Below are 19,577 nucleotides of genomic sequence, written 5' to 3'. Positions count from 1 at the left end.
GCAGGTTAAATTTCCTCAGTTGGTGAAGGAAGTACAACCTCTGCTGGGCCTTTTTAGCAATTGAAAATTTTATTTACAATAGAACATAGAAAACAAAGTTTAAACTGAGGAAATGTTCCATTTGAAGGAAAAGTATTCATATAATAATTTTCAGATTTCATAATTCAGATTCATATCAATCATTTTTAATTTGATGACTCTCAAAGGTTAAGGCAGGGCAAAAAAAGGCTGGAAAAGTAAGTGTTACTGAAGAGTTAATTAGCAACAGGTCAGTAACATACTGTATAGGTTATCTACAGTGGCAGAGTAAAGATGGGCAGAGGTTCACCAGTGTGAAAAAAGAAAAAAAAAAAATTGTAGAGCAACTTCAGAATAATGTCTTTCAACATAAAGTTGCAAAGACTTTGAATATCTATTTATATACAGTACATAATATTAGGTAAAATTTTGGAGAATCAGGAGAAATCTCAAAGCAGACATGATTCTGTAATGGAAATCAATGCATGTGCTCACCTCTACAAATCAGTCAGTGAATACAGATTGCAGTGTTTTCCACAAATGCAGTTTTTTTGCAAGTCTCTATCATGCAAATAATCAGCGATATGTAAACATGATCAAGAAATGTCTGCTCTGGGACAAGTCAAGCCAAAAGCTGAATTGAAATGTTGTCTCCGGACTAAAGAGGAGGGGGACCATCCGGTTTGCTATCACCATTCAGTTTAAAAGCCCATCTGGAAATGCACTATCAATGCTGAAAGGTTCCCCAAGTTTTGGGGAATTTGGGTTGTATGAATGGTACGGATGAGGCATGAGGCAAAGCTAACTTACCTAGGATTTCCTGTTGCCCTGGATTTCATCATCTTGGTGACTCATGATATCCTATAAGAAGCTGGCAGTGATTTGGAGCTGCTTTGGCAACTTTTTTGGGGGGTAAGTAAAACCGGTTGATAAGTAACAAATGGTGTCCCTAAATACGTTTTGTGTTATTAAAATATTGTATTCATTAAGTATCCTTAAAGTTCAGTATTAATGTATATTATTTATTTCCAGCTACTTCATTTGTAATTTGAGAAACTTAGTCATCTATGCTCTCTGCAAACCCTGTGCTTTGTGGGGCAGAAGGCTCTTCTAGAGGAGAGATGCTTCAGATGGACTGGTTCTAAAATTACCCACATTATTCATGTGCAGAAAATATTAAATCAAGCAAACTTATTTAGTCCAAAGTATTGAAATGGTAGCTCAGTGGTAAAGATGTTGAACTTCAAACAACCCTCACCTGCTCAGCTGTATAAATGAGAGAACCATGAGTCGCTCTAGATAAAGGGGTCTGCCAAATGCCATAAGGTCCATATATCAAAGTAACAAATGCCTATCATTATAAATAAAAGGCAAATGCAGTACTTTTTTTTATACAATAATTGTAACCCCTTAGTTTGAGCAGTGCAAGGTTTGGGCATTTGCTCTGCAAAGAAAATAGAAGGATTAGCCATTCCCAGTATCTCCTCCTATCTCAGACAGATGACTACATGGAGTGCCTCCCCTTATTTAATGAAGAATTTTGACTCAGCTGTTAACCACGTGGAAGCAATCATATGTATATATTGAGTCATAAAATATAAAAAGTATTTCTTTGTATGCTGTAATTTCCTAAAACATTGTACCACCGTTTCTCACAATCTACTGAATGTCTTGTCCAAACAAAAGAAGCATTTAAAGCGATTGCAGTGTTTTATTATGCATTTTTAGTCATATATTTTAAAACTCGAGCTGGTTTTCTTTGGAAATCCATCTTTTTTTAGGATGGGCAACTTGGTCTTTCCTTTATATTCTATACCTTATCTTTGAGTACAATTTGGAGTAATGCCATTTGTCAGCTTAATTACAAAAAATAGCATCACATTCTTCAAATGCATGTACATATTCATAATATTTTTGCAAATAAATTTACTCTTAATTTCACTCTTAATTAATCATGAATGAATCATGTTAAGCTGCTCTAACCTTTACCCTCACTCAATACTGGTTACTATCATTGTAGTCCTCAGTTTAAAACACTTAAATGCCACCTCAATCAACACTTGCTTAAAGTTGCTTTTAGCTTCTTTATAAAAATAAATAAATAAATAAAAAGCTCCTACTTTTATTAAGAATATTGGACAGTTAAGTTAAAGTTTGATCTTATTATTAAGAGCATTTCATAGAATTTTTCATATGGCCTCTGATGGCAATGGCAATGGACATCAAATTTATTGTAGTGTTCCACAACCCAGAAAGCACTTAATAGTATCAGGTGATAATCAGTTATTTTAAGACTACAGGTGCAAGTTGATAAGGTTAACATGAGCGTAAATTATAACAGTTAGAATGGCACTTAGTGCCCTCTTTCTGCTCAGTGAGCCATGCCTGTCTAATGTGAGGCCTGAAACACTCAAATTAAGTCTTGGGTCATGTCTTTACTGTGATTAGTTAATTAGGGACCAATAAGTACCCAGATAATGTTCATGTTATAAAAGCTCACAATTTTATTGGTTTAAACTGAAAGACATGCTTATTCCAATAAAACCAGGGTCTGAAGGGGTTAAATGTTGCATTAGGATTCATTCCAATGACTAGAATCTTTTATTCTAAAATGTCACTGATCATTTTTACACAATGATATATCAAGAATTAAACTATGAATAGTTCATTACATAGCCTTCTGTGAGTCTTGTTTTAGGCTTTATGAAAAATAGTTTCTTTCCTGTGGCTGTTTCTGCACTGAACAGCTGATATGGTGTTAACAATCACCACTGCACTGTCACTTTTTTTTGCACCACTTAAAAATCATGCATCCTTTCACCACCCAAAAAAAAATCATTACACTTCTGTATGTCCATCCATATTTATTCTGTTTATTCTGTGTATATGTATATAGATGTATATATTTATGATGACAATACTTTTGTACAGCTATATCTGTCATACCACTTCATACTGCATCATACTTATATAAAAACCACACTCTATCTATCTATCTATCTATCTATCTATCTATCTATCTATCTATCTATCTATCTATCTATATATATATATATATATATATATATATATATATATATATATATATAATTCAGTTATATGTACATATTACTACACATTCTGTATAACCTCATACCCTTATTTATTACACTGCCACTGTAAATAAGCTATCTATGCACTTCTGGTTAGATGCTAACTGCATATTATTGGCTCTGTACATGTACCCTGCACAATGACAATAAAGTTTAATCTAATCTAATCTAATCTAATCTTTATCCTTTGCATTGGTCCTCCATCTTTCTCTTATTAAAACGTTTGAGAACTTATCGAAAAACATGCCTCTATTTACAAAGCTGACATCCTTCAGTCAGCAGATCTTTAATTTCATTCAAGAACATAAATTAGATTTTTTTTCCCTATACAGACCGAAAGTAATCCCTTATTATGGATGCATTGAACATTGGGTAGTATTTTAAGAAACACACATACAGCATGCACTCTTGTGATGGAAGTGAATCTGCAAAAGTGAAAGAGAAAGTTTAGGTGAGACCTGCTATGTTGTGTGGTTTAGATTAGATTAACAAGATTAGAAAAAGTTGATTAGAGGGATGTTTTGGAGACAAGGTTAGAAAGGACCGATTGAGATGGTTTGGTCATGTGCAGATGAGGGAAAAGGGTTATATTGGTAGAAGTATGCTGAGGGAGGATGGATGGATGGATGGAACCACTAGGCAGGAGGAAAAGAGGTAGGCCAAAGAGGGGGTTTATGGATGTGGTGAGGGAAGACATGCAAGTAGTTGATTCGAAAGAGGTGTACACACAGTGATATGGAGACTGATGATCCGCTGTGGCGACCCCTAACGGGAGCAGTCGAAAGAAAACATCCCAGCATGCACTCTGATGTCACGAATGATGATTTATTTATTTCTTTTTTTGTTTGTTTATTTTAAAATAATTACAGTAATTATATCTCTTCTCAAGTGATTATTTTTGTTTGTGCACTGAAATTGCAGCATAAATAGCCGTTTAGTGATTTGAAATGGCGTTCTCTCATTGGCTGTTACTTTCAGGGGGCGTGTACAACTTCAGCGTTTCCTATTGGTTTCACTTTAAAGTTTTTCCTGTTCTAAAGCGCGAATACATCTGATCTGAGCTGCGGTGCTGGGTGAAGCTTAGCTGCTGGGGGTATGGCTGTTTACTCTTTTCCAGATATTGATCACATGTTATGTAACTCCAGTGTGATTTAATGTGTACAAATTGTTGTACAAATGTTTGTTTTCGGTTGCTGTGCGGCTTGTCCTCACGGCAGCAGCAGCGAAACACGTGGGATTATACAAATTCTTAATGATTAAAATATTTATAATGTAGACATTCATATAGTTTTCTTGTTATTAATACGTTTTCAAACGTGCACGAGCGTATTTCGAGCGGTTTTCCATCCCAGCCGGTATCGTTGCACATGCCGGTCCCAAACCCGGATACATAGGGAGGGTTGTGTTAGGAAGGACATCCCGCGTAAACATGTGTCAGATTAAATATGCAGATCACAAACCTAAATTTCATACCGGATCGGTCGAGATTGGACGAAGGAGGAGAAGAGAGGAGGAAGACGACTACAGAGACAGCAGGGAAAGGAGAAGTGGAGGAGAGTGGGCACTTTACATGTTGGTACTATGGCTGGTAAAGGGAGAGAGATAGCTGATATGATGGAGAAGAGAAAGGTAGATATGTTGTGTGTTCAGGAGACCAAGTGGAAAGGGAGTAAGACCAGGAACATTGGAGGTGGGTTTAAACTGTTTTATCATGGTGTGGATGGAAAGAGAAATGGTGTAGGGGTGATTCTGAAGGAAGAGTACAGTAAGTGTGTAGTGGAGGTGAAGAGAGTTTCTGATAGGGTGATGAAGGTGAAGCTGGAAGTTGAAGGTGTGATGATCAATGTCATTAGTGCCTATGCTCCACAAATGGTCTGTGAGATGGAGGAGAAGAAAAAATTCTAGAGTGAGTTAGATGGAGTGGTAGAAGGTGTACTTAGGAAAAAAGATTGGTGGTTGGGGCAGACTTTAATGGGCATGTTGCTAAAGGAAACAGAGGTTATGAGGAGATGATGATAGGTATGGCCTTAAGGGGAGGAATGTGGAAGGGCAGATGGTGGTAGATTTTGCTAAAAGCATGGAAATGGCAGTGGTGAACATGTATTTTAAGAAGAAGGAGGATCATAGGGTGATCTTTAAGAGTGGAGGAAGGTGAACACAGATTATGTTCTATGTAGAAGATGCAACTTGAAGGAGATTGGAGACTGTAAGGTGTTGGTGGGGGACAGTGTAGCTAGACAGCATTGGATGGTGGTCTGTAGGATGGTTTTAGAGGTGAATAAGAAGAGGAGTAGAGTGAAGACTGAAAGAAGAATAAGATGGTGGAAACTGAAGGAGGAAGACTGTAGTGTAATTTTCAGGGAAGAGGTCAGACAGGGGCTCGGTGGTGGTGAAGAGGTGCTGGATGATTGGGCAACTAATGCAGAAGTGATAAAGGAGACAGCTAGAAAGGTACTTGGTGTGACATCTGGAAATAGAAAGGAAGACAAAGAGACGTGGTGGTGAAATGAGGAAGTGCAGGAGAGCAGAAGGAGAAAGAGGTTGGAGAAACAGAATTGGGATCAACAGAGAGCTGAGAAATGTAGACAGGAGTACAAGGAGAGAGCAGGTAAAGAGGGATGCGGCAAAAGCCAATTAAAAGGCATATGAAGAGCTGTAGGAGAAGTTAAATACTCTTTTTTTTTTTTTTACAGGCACCAGTCTGGCAAACTTGAATTCCTCGCAACTTCAGCCAGCCTTTTTTTTTTAAACCTTAGTGCGAGGTGGACTTCCATTCTATCGCGGTCACCTTACCAAACCTACCATCATACCAATCATAAGAGACTACTGCTAAGAGACGATTTTTTATTAATAGAATGAGAAAATTTTATTATTAAAATTTGTAAATATGTCTTTAATTTCCCAATAAAAAAATTCTCATAGAATTGTAAATGTTGTCTATTGGTCAGAGATAAAGGACAAGTAATTGTTTACACTTATATATCTGATTTGTCCTTCTTTCATTTGTCATTTTATATTTCCTTTTCCCCCCAAAATTAAAAGGTTTAGGAATAGGGGATTTAACTATAAATTTCCATCATTGTCAGCATTCTTAAGGGTTCAGCATCCAAACAACACTGAAAATCTGCAGTTCTAAACTACAATTTAATACAGTTAATAATAAATAATGTGTATTATTTTTATAATATTCTTTCTAGATTATAATAATTTAAATAAAAAGTATGGAGTTTGGAGGTAAAAAGGATACGTGTGTGTGTGTGTGTGTGTGTGTGTGTGTGTGTGTGTGTGTGTGTGTGTGTGTGTGTGTGTGTGTGAGTGAGAGAGAGAGAGAGAGAGAGTCCTCGAGTTACGCTGGTTTGATTTACGATTCAATCTTATGATAGCGATACGACAAAATTGTAAAAATAATAAAAAATTCTCACAACAGGCAGCAGCATACGAAGTACGATACTTTGGATGCGCAGCTGGGATGAGCGAATCTCTCGCCCTGTCAGATGCCCCACTCTCGCTAGCAGTCGACGGAGTAAAGTTGTCTCAGTGTGAGTGTGTTTCTTTCTGTATCAAATGGTTTCAAACAGCAATTTTAGTGATAAGAGCATTTCTTCCAAGTGCTCAAGTATGTGTCCTGCTGCTGGTGAAAAAAAGAAGAGGAAAGCCATCAGTTTAGAGCAGAAAATTATAATTATAATTCAGCATGAAGCTTGAAAGACTGTTAGTCATATTACCATCTTCGACGTACGATATTTTTGACTTATGATGGGGTCGTCGTAATGTATCTCCGTGGTAAGTAGAGGTCTACGTGTGTATATATTATATGAATAAGTTTTAAGCATTGTATAATCTATATAGAGATAATAAAATATATAGCTTGGAACATTTTTAAATGACTTGTAAATTCAATTTAGTTCTTTACTTTGTGTGTACGACATGGACATCCACTAGCTTGCTGAAATGTGTGCTGCTGAAACTCTCACAAGACTCTTCTGTTAAACAGCATGGAGATGAATCTAGTGAAAGGTTAAAAATGCACAGTCCAAGTTGGAGAAAAGTTCAGTTAAGGCCCTGAAAGTGCAGTTGTGACTGAGATGTTTATTGTTTCTGCCCATGGCAACCCTGCACATATTTCAGAGGATAAGAACGATACAGTTGTGGAATTATTTGCCGTCTCTGTGAAGTATCTCTGCTCTGCCCAGAAAAAGTATAAGCAGTCATTAAAATTCAAGCCAACAAAAAATTGATAGAAAACTTAACTTCTACAAAACATCTAACACTCCCCCATTTTGAAAGCAGTTACACTGGAGTATGAATACCTGACCTGTTGTATTTGTACTTGCTGTTTAAAATATCAGTCTTATCCTAAAGAAAATTCAAAGTACTTTGAAGACCTTAGCACAACCAATTGCTGAACTGATAAACTCCATGTATTTACCTGGTAGACAAAAAGAGAAACATCAACTATATAGTTTGCATGAAAACTCTCTACATAACCTCTTGATAAGCGTTTTTATATTTATATCACATGTTTGCATTGTGTGCAGATGTCAAAGAGGAAGAACACTGAACTGGTGGATGGACCTCCAAAAAGAGGACGATTATCTCAGGCACAGCCACCAGAAGATAAAGACAGTGTCTCGTCCTTTCAAGACAGTACTGCTCAATGGACACCAAGCAATGTAATACCATTGTTTATGAAATGATGTCATCTAATTTTTTTTTACTGAAATTTATATGACCATCATAAATGTCAGAGGAAGCAGAAGCATCATTACTAATCTTCTGCAAGTAAACTGCAAATGAATGAATATTAGTATTACATAAAAAGTGCAAACATGCAGGTAAACAAAGCCATCTATAAAAATATCTCTTCTAAAGTATGCAAAAACTAGCTAGTAAATTGGAAGAACGCTTTGTGTTTATTAACGAGTGGTCAAGAGGCTCTGTTTTTCCATATACAGTATTATATAATATTGTGTGTTGCAGAAGTTTAAAATGAAACAGATCAACAAATGTGTTTATGGTGGCAGGCAGCCAATTAAAACTGATTTCTGGAAAAATAAAATTCAGTTAACTAAATATGTTTGATGTTTTGGTCAAGCCGTTTGGACCCACCAGTGCTGGCAAAAAGGAAAAAAAAATCTTGGCCAAAGCAATAGAAAAAGCAAAACAAAAACAAAAATAAAGCAGCTCCTGAGTGTAAGGAATTATTTGGCTCATGTATTCATAGTTCTCCTCCTTTGATACCTCTTGCAGGTATAATTTACCACGCACAAGCTTAGATCTTTAGCACAGTTATGCCACCAAACACACACTAAAACCATGTTGCTATATATATATATATATATATATATATATATATATATATATATATATATATATATATATATATATATATATATATATATATATGTGTGTGTGTATGTATGTATGTATGTGTGTGTGTGTGTGTGTATATATATATTACAATGTTACATGTTAAATTTCCCTTTTGTTATAGGTATCAGGGGAGGTTGGCATTATAGAGAATCTGTTTCTGAAGAACTTTATGTGCCATTCTCTGCTTGGTCCGTTTACCTTTGGACCAAATGTCAACTTTGTTATTGGAAAAAATGGAAGTAAGTCCCAGAGTACTGTAGAACCTGTTGCCCACACTGGTCCTGATGGCATTTTATTTAACATCATTTTAGTACATTTAAAACAATATGGCAACAAAATATACCATTCTCCAACATATTAGTAATCATCTTCATTAAGCCATTGGGAATTTACTTGCAAAAAATATACTAGGTCTGTTAGACAGCTAAAATTCATGATTTTATAATAAATAGATGGATAGATATGTGATTTTGATTAGCCTAATAAAATTGTCAAGTCAAGGGGAAAAACATTGGGGGAAAAGTTGAAAATTCAGCAGGACTCTATATATGCGTTAATTACATTTTTTGTTTTAGGTGGTAAAAGTGCAATATTGACTGCATTGATTGTGGCTCTGGGAGGTAACGCACAGACAACCAATAGAGGTACTTCACTGAAGGGCTTTGTCAAGGAAGGAGAGGGGTATTTTTAAAATTTTTAACATTTTAATAACTTATTTAAACTTTTTCTTTTAACATGTTTTTGATTTTACTTTTTAAATATTTTTTCTGCATTCCTTGTATTTAGCTCGGCAGAAATCTCCATCACCTTGAGAAACAGAGGCCAGGATTCGTATAAGCCACATGTGTTTGGGGAGTCAGTTACAATTGACCTTCGTATATCTAATGAAGGTCTAAGAACCTACAAACTAAAGAGTAAAACAGGTAAACTTAACAAAATGATTCTTAACTATCATTTGTAAAGTGCTTCTGATTTATTTGGCAAACGTGTGTAATGTAGTCTGACTTTTAGATTTGTGCTTGTAGTTTGGTGTGTGTAATAAGAGAGAATATGCAATAGAAGATGTAGGTCATTAATAAGCAAACAAGAGACTATAGTTTTATTGGGAAAGAGGATGTTTTTTGTGAGCATCATAACCTTCATGACCACTGCACACATTGAAGTTTTTCCATATTAGCATTATGCTAAATAATTGTCACATGACTAAGCTACACTATGACCAAAAGTATGTGTATGTCCCTCTAAATGACTTTTATTTTTTAGCAAATAAGTATGCATGCAACAGGTTTTATCATGTGTGGATGAGAATATTACCTTAGACAATGTTGTACCTTTTAAAACCATTCATTTACCAACAACGATTTGGAAAGTACAGGGAGTGCAGAATTATTAGGCAAATGAGTATTTTGACCACATCATCCTCGTTATGCATGTTGTCTTACTCCAAGCTGTATAGGCTGGAAAGCCTACTACCAATTAAGCATATTAGGTGATGTGCATCTCTGTAATGAGAAGGGGTGTGGTCTAATGACATCAACACCCTATATCAGGTGTGCATAATTATTAGGCAACTTCCTTTCCTTTGGCAAAATGGGTCAAAAGAAGGACTTGACAGGCTCAGAAAAGTCAAAAATAGTGAGATATATTGCAGAGGATGCAGCAGTCTTAAAATAGCCAAGCTTCTGAGCGTGATCATCGAACAATCAAGCGTTTCATTCAAAATAGTCGACAGGGTCGCAAGAAGCGCGTGGAAAAACCAAGGCGCAAAATAACTGCCCGTGAACTGAGAAAAGTCAAGCGTGCAGCTGCCAAGATGCCACTTGCCACCAGTTTGGCCATATTTCAGAGCTGCAACATCACTGGGTGCCCAAAAGCACAAGGTGTGCAATACTCAGAGACATGGCCAAGGTAAGAAAGGCAGAAAGTCGACCACCACTGAACAAGACACACAAGCTGAAACGTCAAGACTGGGCCAAGAAATATCTCAAGACTGATTTTCTAAGGTTTTATGGACTGATGAAATGAGAGTGAGTCTTGATGGGCCAGATGGATGGGCCCGTGGCTGGATTGGTAAAGGGCAGAGAGCTCCAGTCCGACTCAGGCGCCAGCAAGGTGGAGGTGGAGTACTGGTTTGGGCTGGTATCATCAAAGATGAGCTTGTGGGGCCTTTTCGGGTTGAGGATGGAGTCAAGCTGAACTCCCAGTCCTACTGCCAGTTTCTGGAAGACACCTTCTTCAAGCAGTGGTACAGGAAGAAGTCTGCATCCTTCAAGAAAAACATGATTTTCATGCAGGACAATGCTCCATCACACACGTCCAAGTACTCACAGCGTGGCTGGCAAGAAAGGGTATAAAGAAGAAAATCTAATGATATGGCCTCCTTGTTCACCTGATCTGAACCCCATTGAGAACCTGTGGTCCATCATCAAATGTGCGATTTACAAGGAGGAAAACAGTACACCTCTCTGAACAGTGTCTGGGAGGCTGTGGTTGCTGCTGCACGCAATGTTGATGGTGAACAGATCAAAACACTGACAGAATCCATGGATGGCAGGCTTTTGAGTGTCCTTGCAAAGAAAGGTGGCTATATTGGTCACTGATTTGTTTTGTTTGGTTTTGAATGTCAGAAATGTATATTTGTGAATGTTGAGATGTTATATTGGTTTCACTGGTAAAAATAAATAATTGAAATGGGTATGAATTTGTTTTTTGTTAAGTTGCCTAATAATTATGCACAGTAATAGTCACCTGCACACACAGATATCCCCTAAAATAGCTAAAACTAAAACTACTTCCAAAAATATTCAGCTTTGATATTAATGAGTTTTTTGTGTTCATTGAGAACATGGTTGTTGTTCAAATTAAATCCTCAAATAAAATTAATCCTCAAAAATACAACTTGCCTAATAATTCTGCACTCCCTGTATTCAGAAACGATGCCGAATATTTGCACAATTTCCTGTATTCTACTTTTCATTTAAACAATAATTCATAATGAGAGTAAAAAGGTTTTAAAATGAATCGAAGTCTCTTGTTTTTTTTTTTTTTTTTTTTTTTTTTTTTCTTCAGACTCTGATATTTGTAATATGTGTTGTTTTAAGGTCAACTTGTACCATTCAAACGAGAGGAGCTGGCATCCATTCTCGATCATTTCAATATTCAGGTACTGTTATAGACTTTTATTAGTATTACCAAACATGCTTATTTATGCATATTTTCAGTACATGTTCTTGAAACACAACCACAGTTGCAATCGTTCTCTCTGGAATAAATTCCTTTTTTTCTTGTTCAGGTGAACAATCCCATTTCTGTCCTGACACAGGAAATGAGCAAAAACTTTCTTCACTCCAAAGGAGAGGGAGACAAGTACAAGGCAAGTGTACATGTTTTCTAGCTAGATTTTCAGTTAACATAAGTCAATCTCAAAATATTCTCTTAAATTGACAGATGGGAATCTGAGATTTCTGAAAACTTTCTCTTTGAAAATGTATACCATAGACTTGAGAGAAACTGTTAGTAAAGCTGCTATACTGCTTTAAAAAAATATATAAGTAAATACACTTTTACATTTATTTTTGTTCCCACAAAAACATGCTGCCATGTAAATTTCTGTATATAAGGTTGTCAGTGTGCGCAATTTCTCTCTGTGTGTCCAGGGTGCATTCTAGCCCTTTGCCCAGGGTTTTTGACGTACACTCCTGATCGCCTTACCAGTAAAAAGTGGTTAATAAAAAGCTGAATAAATGAATGGTTGCATAGAATTAAAGTTTTAACAGCTTAAATGTATTCTTTAAGTGGCCACTTGGTTTGGTCCTGTATTGGACAGTCATTTCTATGCAAGTAGTGTACTCTGAGATTTCTATTCTAAGGGCAATACAACTTCAACCTGCTATGATGAAATGTTATTTAGTAGCCTCCAATCAAGATTTAGTTTTATATTCGGCAAAAAATGTTTTTCACAAAATACTGTTTTGATGCCGAAACCTACTTAGCTTAACTTGGCATATCGGGCCATGTTTCTTGCACTGACAAAACCTCCCACAAGCCCCCAGTGCCAGGGGTGTTCAACTATTGAAAGTGTATTGATGAAAAACCTACTCAAATGTTGAAATGGAAATTAAACAGTGACAAATACAAATTTATGATGCCACTAAAAATTCTCAATAGTGTATAACTTGTGGTTAGGCTCAAAATAGCTTTGAGCCTAACCACAAGTGTATAGGTGGTAAAATATCTTGTGTGCAATCACAGCGGGCATGCACCGTAAAATACAAATGCAGTTATCACAATATACACAGTAACATACTATACAGTATTCACCTAATACAATATATACAGTACATACATTAGAGTACATTAGAGTATTTTATGATTAGGCGTATATCATGTCATGATGACAGAAGTTCGTTTTCACTCTAATGAACAGGCCTCGCAAGGTTTGATAAAAGTTCAGTCCTCGTGCTGTGCGTCAGGTGCAGAAGCTGACTTCAAAAAACATACGCTTAAGTTCTGCCAGCATTGCTTTAGAGGTGGCAGAAGCAGAAGGTCTGCTTGTCAGTGCTCAGAACATATGCCGCACACTGCAACAAGTCTGTTTGCATGGCTGTCATCCCAGAAGGAAACTTCTTCTGAAGCTGGCTCACAAGAAAGCCTGCAAACAATTTGCTGAAGGCAACCAGTCCAAGAGCATGAATTACTAAAACCATGTCCTGTGGTCTGATAAGACTAAGAAGAACTTGTTTGGCTCAGATGGTGTCCAGCATGTGTGACGACCTGGTGAGGTGTACTGTGTCTTGCCTTCAGTCAAGCATGGTGGTGGTAGCATCATGATCTGGGGCTGCATGAGTGCTCCTGGTGGTGTTGGAGCTGTGGTTCATTGAGGGAAACATGCATGTACTGTGACATTCTGAAGTAGAATCCCCTCCCTTCAGGAACTGGTCTGAATGTCGGTTTTCCAACATAATAACCAAACCCACTGCCAAGAAGACAACTGCCTTGCTGAGGAAGCTGATTGAGTATGTCTCCAGAACTGAACCCTATTGAGCACCTGTAGGGTAGCCTCAAGCGGAAGATAGAGAAGCGCCATGTGTCCAACATCCAGTAGCTCTGTGATGTCATTATTTAGGAGTGGAAGAGGATCCCAGCAACAACCTGTGCAGCTCTGGTGAATTGCATACCCAAGAGGATTAAGGCAGTGCTAGAAACAAATAGTGCTCACACAAAGTATTGACACTGCACACAGTTTTTACTTGTTTACTTAGGTGTAGTCAAATTTGTTTTCAGTTATTTTGACAGTAATTGCTGTATGCTGAATTATTTTCAGAGGACATTAAATCTGTACTGCTATACAAACTGCACATTGACGACTCTTAAATATATCCAAGTTTCATTTCTATAGTATTTTCCCTTAAGAAAACAAATAATAAAATAGATGCTGAAATGTGAGAGGTGTACTCACTTTTGTGTGATACTGTAATTAAAGTTTGCTGGAGCTGAAATTAGTTTGTGCTAAAAAAAAATAAATAAATAAAAATGCCTTCCATTGGCCAATAAGTTTTTATTAGGAATTTATAATAAAAAATTAAATTCTGTAATGGAAAGTTGACCTCAAACTATTTTTTTCTACACAACTGAATAAATGCGTGTTTACAGGTTTGCAATCAAATTGGTTAGCTGGTTTCACTTGCAATAGCACTGCATCCCTTTTTTTACTGGATTTTTAATAATACTAATAACAATAATGCTCAGTCATGAACAAAATTATTTAAAAAACCTTAAAAAATTTGATAGGATGGTTATTGTCTGAAGAAAGTTGTCATTTGTTTATTGGTTCAGCCTTCAAAACATTTGGCTAAGTCAGAATAGAACAAATCGAATGTAGCTGACACACTTTAGAAGTTCAGGAGCTTAATGTTGTTTTGCAAATTGTGAGTCATTATATTTTTTTAAATGATAATTTATAATTGCTTTTAGGGTTTTTTTCCAATGTTTCCTAAATGCTAGGGTTAAAAAGCAACACAACTCAACTGCCTAAAACTTCTATAACAGATACTCATGCATTTTTAGTTTAAATTTTGAGTACAGATGTGTGTATCTGGCGCACTAAACAGATATAGATGATGGCATTGTTAAACACAATTAATCTGTTAAATGGCGAGTCACGGTGCATGAAGTGGCCACTGTGTATGTGCAATCATCTCATTGTTAATTTTTGCAGTTCTTTATGAAAGCAACTCAACTGGAGCAGATGAAGGAAGACTACAGCTACATTATGGAAACAAAGGCTGTCACCCAGAATACAGTGGAAAAATATGAGGAGGTAAAAAAAATCTCTTGTAAGAAACTGCTGTAGAAATTAATAGTTGTATCGCTCAGTAAATCAAAATTAGATTAAAGAAATAAATCATGGCAATGTATTAAAAGCATGCAAGGAACAGCGTATTACCTTAAAATGAATTTAACTTAAATCTCAAGTAAGTCATACATTTTTTTTATAATGTGTATTAAAAATTTGAATTTGTAAAATGTTTATATAAGATGAATTCAGGGTGGAGACCAGCTCAGACCAGTTGAAATGTTAACTCATAACTGCTTAAAGATCTCACCATTTGTCACTGCATGAAACCTTGAGGTAACCATTGACAAACAAATATTCTCCTGTCCCACGAACTGACTCTTTTATACCTGGTCATCCTCTACAATATTAAGACGATCATCTACTTCCACGCACAGAGACCATCTGGATGCTCGTTCAAACACTTTTATGCTCGCCTCAGACCTCTGCAACTGTGTAACATTTCAACCTCTCCAAATTCTCCCTCACAACTCCATTGCTATTTCCCTGTACTGAATTTCTTTACCTGCTGCATCACTGATGCATGTCCTTATCGCTTACATGACGTAACAGGAAGACGCACATCCCTTTCCTGACAAATCATCAGACAAATAAACCTAAGTCTTCTAAATATTTAAATGAGCACTTTCATTTCTTGTCTTATGTGGATGAATTCTTATGTTGATGGCAGTTTCTTCTGCTGTAAAAATATGCGTAAAAATGACCTGAAAACCACAACAGTGACTAATAAATGTAATCGTTTACTGCTGCGGTTATTTGCTGCTGTTAGATTTAGTGTTTGTTCGCACCGGTTTGATTGAACAGATCCAGTGCGACTGTTCCGAAGTTACAAACACACAGTTTACACAATAGCACTTCATTAAACTACACCATTTCCACATGATGAGGATTATACAGTTTTTTCTTACCCTACTGATGTTTTACCTTCGTCCCTGACACCAATGTGTTTTTTTTCACATGCTCGTGCATCACTGTGGTACTTCCATAACACACAAGCTCATCTTTGCATAACTTACAGGTTACAATCTTCTTTGTTGCATTTAATATAAAATGCTCACATGCTGTGGATGACTCGAGATGCAAACTTTTTCCTGCTGCTGGTTAAACTGTATTCTCCACCATTTTGCAAGCGGCTGTTTTATCTTGCTAATCCGTAACTTGAGCGGCGGCATTCGATAACTCCATTAGTTAACAACGAATTTTATTATCGATTAGTTGTTGTTGCCTAATCAAATGTATTGCATTTACATACTGTATACAATTTAATGCAGTCTTGAACTCCCAGATCAGCATTACTTTTTTTTAGTTTATATATTAGTGTAAAACTTCTATTGACATTGCCAGGATCTTAAAAATCTGGACAGCCAACATTTTTAATACCATTTCTTTAAAATTTCTTTTTCTAAAAGTTCTATTAATCCTCGTTTATATGGCACAGAAATGCATCACCTATATGCATAACCCATTGCCACATTTCAGTTTTTTTTTTTTTTTTTACATGCAAATGTTTTTTTTGTGTAATTGTTGTGTGCTACCTTCATTAGTTTTCCTAATCTCTTGCTGTTCTCTTTTGACACCCTCTGCAGACCATGCTTGAGATCCGTTGCAAGTACAAGGAAAAAGAGGAAAAGTACAAGAATCTGGCTTCACTGGATGAGATGCAGCAGAAACTGGACAAATTAAAAAATCAAATGGCCTGGGCACTGGTGAAGAGTCTCATCATTATATGCAATATCAAAATAGTATCGGTGGTAATTTGGATACTTGCTAGTAACTTAAATCTTTCGATTGCATAATCCAGAATAATTTGTTCAGATTTGTTCGCTGATTTAATTTGATGACTCTTGACATAAATAACATGCTAACGCAAAGCAACATTATAATATAGATTGAATTTGTTATAAATGTGGAATATTTAGAATTTAAAAAAAAAATCCTTAACTATGGAATAACTTATTTTGGGGAAACAGGAAAGCTAAATAGACATACAGACATGTACATAAATTAGGGACTTCTTGTTCCACAAAAAAATTAGCCAGACCAATAAACAAATAACAGAAACCTTTGGTACTATGCATCATACTGTATGCTGTATTTTATTTATTTCAATAAATGTAAAATTAAGATTTGTTTTGTATTTTATATATATATATATATATATATATATATATATATATTATTTATTTTTTTTTTTTCAAAAATATTTCAATTAATTTTAAATGTGTTGTTTTTGAAAGTGCATTTAATCAAAATAAGGGTATTTAAGCTTGAGCAAACATTTAGAAATGTCTTCATTGTGTATTTTAGGTAACTGAAATGGAGCAGGATGTGAAGCGCATGAAAGAGATGGTTGCAGAGGAGGAGAAGTCTACTATTAAATATGACCAAAAAGTAGAAGAGTGGAAGGTAATTAATTAAGCTATTATAATATTATTTAGTCATGTTCTGATGCCATAAGAATGAATTATACTGCTTAAACCATAAGTTCAGTTGTTGAACCCTGCCAGAATAAAAATTAAAACCCTAGCATTTCCTACTCTTGCATTTACTAATACAACACATAATATATTACAACACCTCAAAATAACTGTAAAAGCAAAACTTGTCAAAGATCCCAGAGTGGATCATGTTTCATTTCTGAAACCTTTTTTTTTTTTTTGTATGCAGGAGAAAGTTGTAAAAGCTGAGCAAAGCTACAAGCAGGTCCATGAGGAGTTGGAGAGCATGATTGAGCAAGTGCAAAATCTGCAGACCAAGTGTGGTCAACTAAAGAATGAAGTGCAAAAACACAGTAAAGCCTTCAAAGCAGCAGAGGTACAGTTATACATCTAAACGCATTTATAAACATAAACCATGCCTCAATAGTTTGGTTTAAATTTGGAGTATAAATGAATGAATGTGTTTGTCCTAATAGGAAAAATGAGGTAGTGCAATGTTCCTCTCATCAAGAGCCTCAATGTCCGTTTTTTTGGGTTTTTTGCCCAACTCCCCCATATTTTCCTCCCATCATCCAAGAATCTAAAGCCGTCATGGGCATACACTCACTAAAACTAGACAGTTAAATACATGAAAAAGATCAACTCTTTTTGACAAGCCCATAACGGCCTAAGATTCCTGCTCATTAATGACCGGAGTGGAATCCACCTCACAGTTCAAAGTTTTTGCCTACAGACATGGTTTTCACCATGGCTGTAAAAATAATTACTTGACTTGCTATAATTTCCCCTTCAGCTCAAAGCAATCTGGCCATTTTCCTCTGACTTTTCATCAACAAGGCATTTTTAACTACAGAACTGTCACTCATCTGTTTTTTTGTTTTTGTTCACACCATTCCGTGAAAACTTTGTGTGTAACCCATTGTGTAATTAGTAAAGAAAACTGCATTCCATTTGAATGGGAACAGTGTTGCTGGTCACTCTTAATTTACCAGCGCATTGACTTGCTGTCTCTTCTGTGCATTCTTTTAAAAACTAACCCTTCATATAAAGGATTGCTGGTCTTTGCTAATTTGAATTCCAGGTAACAACTTGCTTTGGTGCGTGAATAGTATAAAAAGAATAGTATTAAAAAATAGAATAGTTATAAAAAATATTTTGCTGAGCCAGCAAAATCACTGCATTAACTGCATTCTTGCATTAATTGTTTGCTAGCATCTTTAACATGCTTGATGAAAATGTGGCAGTTGATATTGTATTTTCTTTTTAAAAACGCAATGGTTTCATGGCATATAAGACACACAGCCTTTGATTAGACTATTTCGAAAAAATATTTTGCCGTCCACTCCTTATTAAAAACTCACTCACTGTCGACTTAGCTTTTCTTTGGTCCATTCATTGGTCAAGTCTGACTCAATGCAACAACAAACGTAAAGAATGGATATCTGTGTAGAGATGATGGACTGGCTTTAGCAAAGGTTTTTCAACGAGAATCAAGTTTTAAATGGGTACATTTTCCTCAAAAAAATGTAATTTTGGTGTGAGCAACATTATTATCGTGCCTGAAAACTATTATTCTGCACAGTGTTCAAACAAGACACAGCTACTAGAAGCTAAACAAGCTAAAACCCCGAGCAAAATTGCAGCACAGTTATTAACAATCCTATAATAAAATTATTGAATATTTTCAATAGGCAAAAAAGCATATTAACCTGTTGAATTCAAATGATGAATCATTTTGTTATAATAATGTGTAAGTGAGGTATGATCTACAGGTTGAAGGTTGTAACTTTGTAAGCTTTTAAGGCAGTGAGGTATATCCGACTTGATAACTGGCAAAGTATCATACTTGCAGTATCATCATTTTAATATCAAACATTGTAATACAAAAGATCCTATTATTATAGATGTGACATTTCTGGTACTGTGACAGCTGTACTTCATAACAGTCTTAGGATCATCACTTTAAAGATATAAAAATAATGATACAGGTAAACAAAGGGAAAAAATAACACCTGCAACATACATACATACAGGATTGTACTATATGACGGAAATGTGGAACAACACAGCATGAAGATCTGTAGAAAGGTACTGCTGCCACAATGATCTTTATAACCCCTCCTAGTTGTACTTATGAATTATGGCTCTAACAAAAATCCACTAATAATTTTTATAGCAGTGAAGGATACTGTGTAGTTTACTTGAGACCATCATTGAATTCTTGCTGTGTTCTCAAGTGACTCACTAAGTTCATTATCAGATGTTTACAATATGTCACAAATAACTGAAAAGGAAATCAGG

The 19,577-nt window shown here is 35.9% G+C and overlaps 1 protein-coding gene across 2 annotated transcripts in view; it reads left to right on the top strand.

Moving 5' to 3' along the window:
* Positions 1 to 4,139: 4,139 nt before the first annotated feature.
* Positions 4,140 to 19,577, top strand: part of si:dkey-119f1.1 (Structural maintenance of chromosomes protein 6-like) — a 44,579-nt gene continuing 29,141 nt past the window's right edge. The window contains exons 1-12 of one of the 2 annotated variants that reach the window (XM_046864981.1): positions 4,140 to 4,203; positions 6,538 to 6,649; positions 7,649 to 7,783; positions 8,605 to 8,722; positions 9,059 to 9,164; positions 9,270 to 9,406; positions 11,585 to 11,646; positions 11,776 to 11,856; positions 14,701 to 14,802; positions 16,425 to 16,544; positions 17,146 to 17,244; positions 17,506 to 17,652. In XM_046864981.1, the coding sequence (XP_046720937.1) occupies positions 7,649 to 7,783; positions 8,605 to 8,722; positions 9,059 to 9,164; positions 9,270 to 9,406; positions 11,585 to 11,646; positions 11,776 to 11,856; positions 14,701 to 14,802; positions 16,425 to 16,544; positions 17,146 to 17,244; positions 17,506 to 17,652 (1,107 nt within the window). In that variant the 5' untranslated portion in view covers positions 4,140 to 4,203; positions 6,538 to 6,649. Of the gene's footprint in view, positions 4,204 to 6,537; positions 6,650 to 7,648; positions 7,784 to 8,604; positions 8,723 to 9,058; positions 9,165 to 9,269; positions 9,407 to 11,584; positions 11,647 to 11,775; positions 11,857 to 14,700; positions 14,803 to 16,424; positions 16,545 to 17,145; positions 17,245 to 17,505; positions 17,653 to 19,577 lie in introns of those variants that run through there. The other variant, XM_046864982.1, reaches the window with a different exon arrangement.

The sequence above is a fragment of the Silurus meridionalis genome, chromosome 13, assembly GCF_014805685.1.
Source record: "Silurus meridionalis isolate SWU-2019-XX chromosome 13, ASM1480568v1, whole genome shotgun sequence".
NCBI classification, from domain to species: domain Eukaryota; kingdom Metazoa; phylum Chordata; class Actinopteri; order Siluriformes; family Siluridae; genus Silurus; species Silurus meridionalis.
The sequence above is the reverse complement of the archived record's forward strand: the minus strand, read 5'-3'. Positions and strand labels throughout refer to the sequence as shown.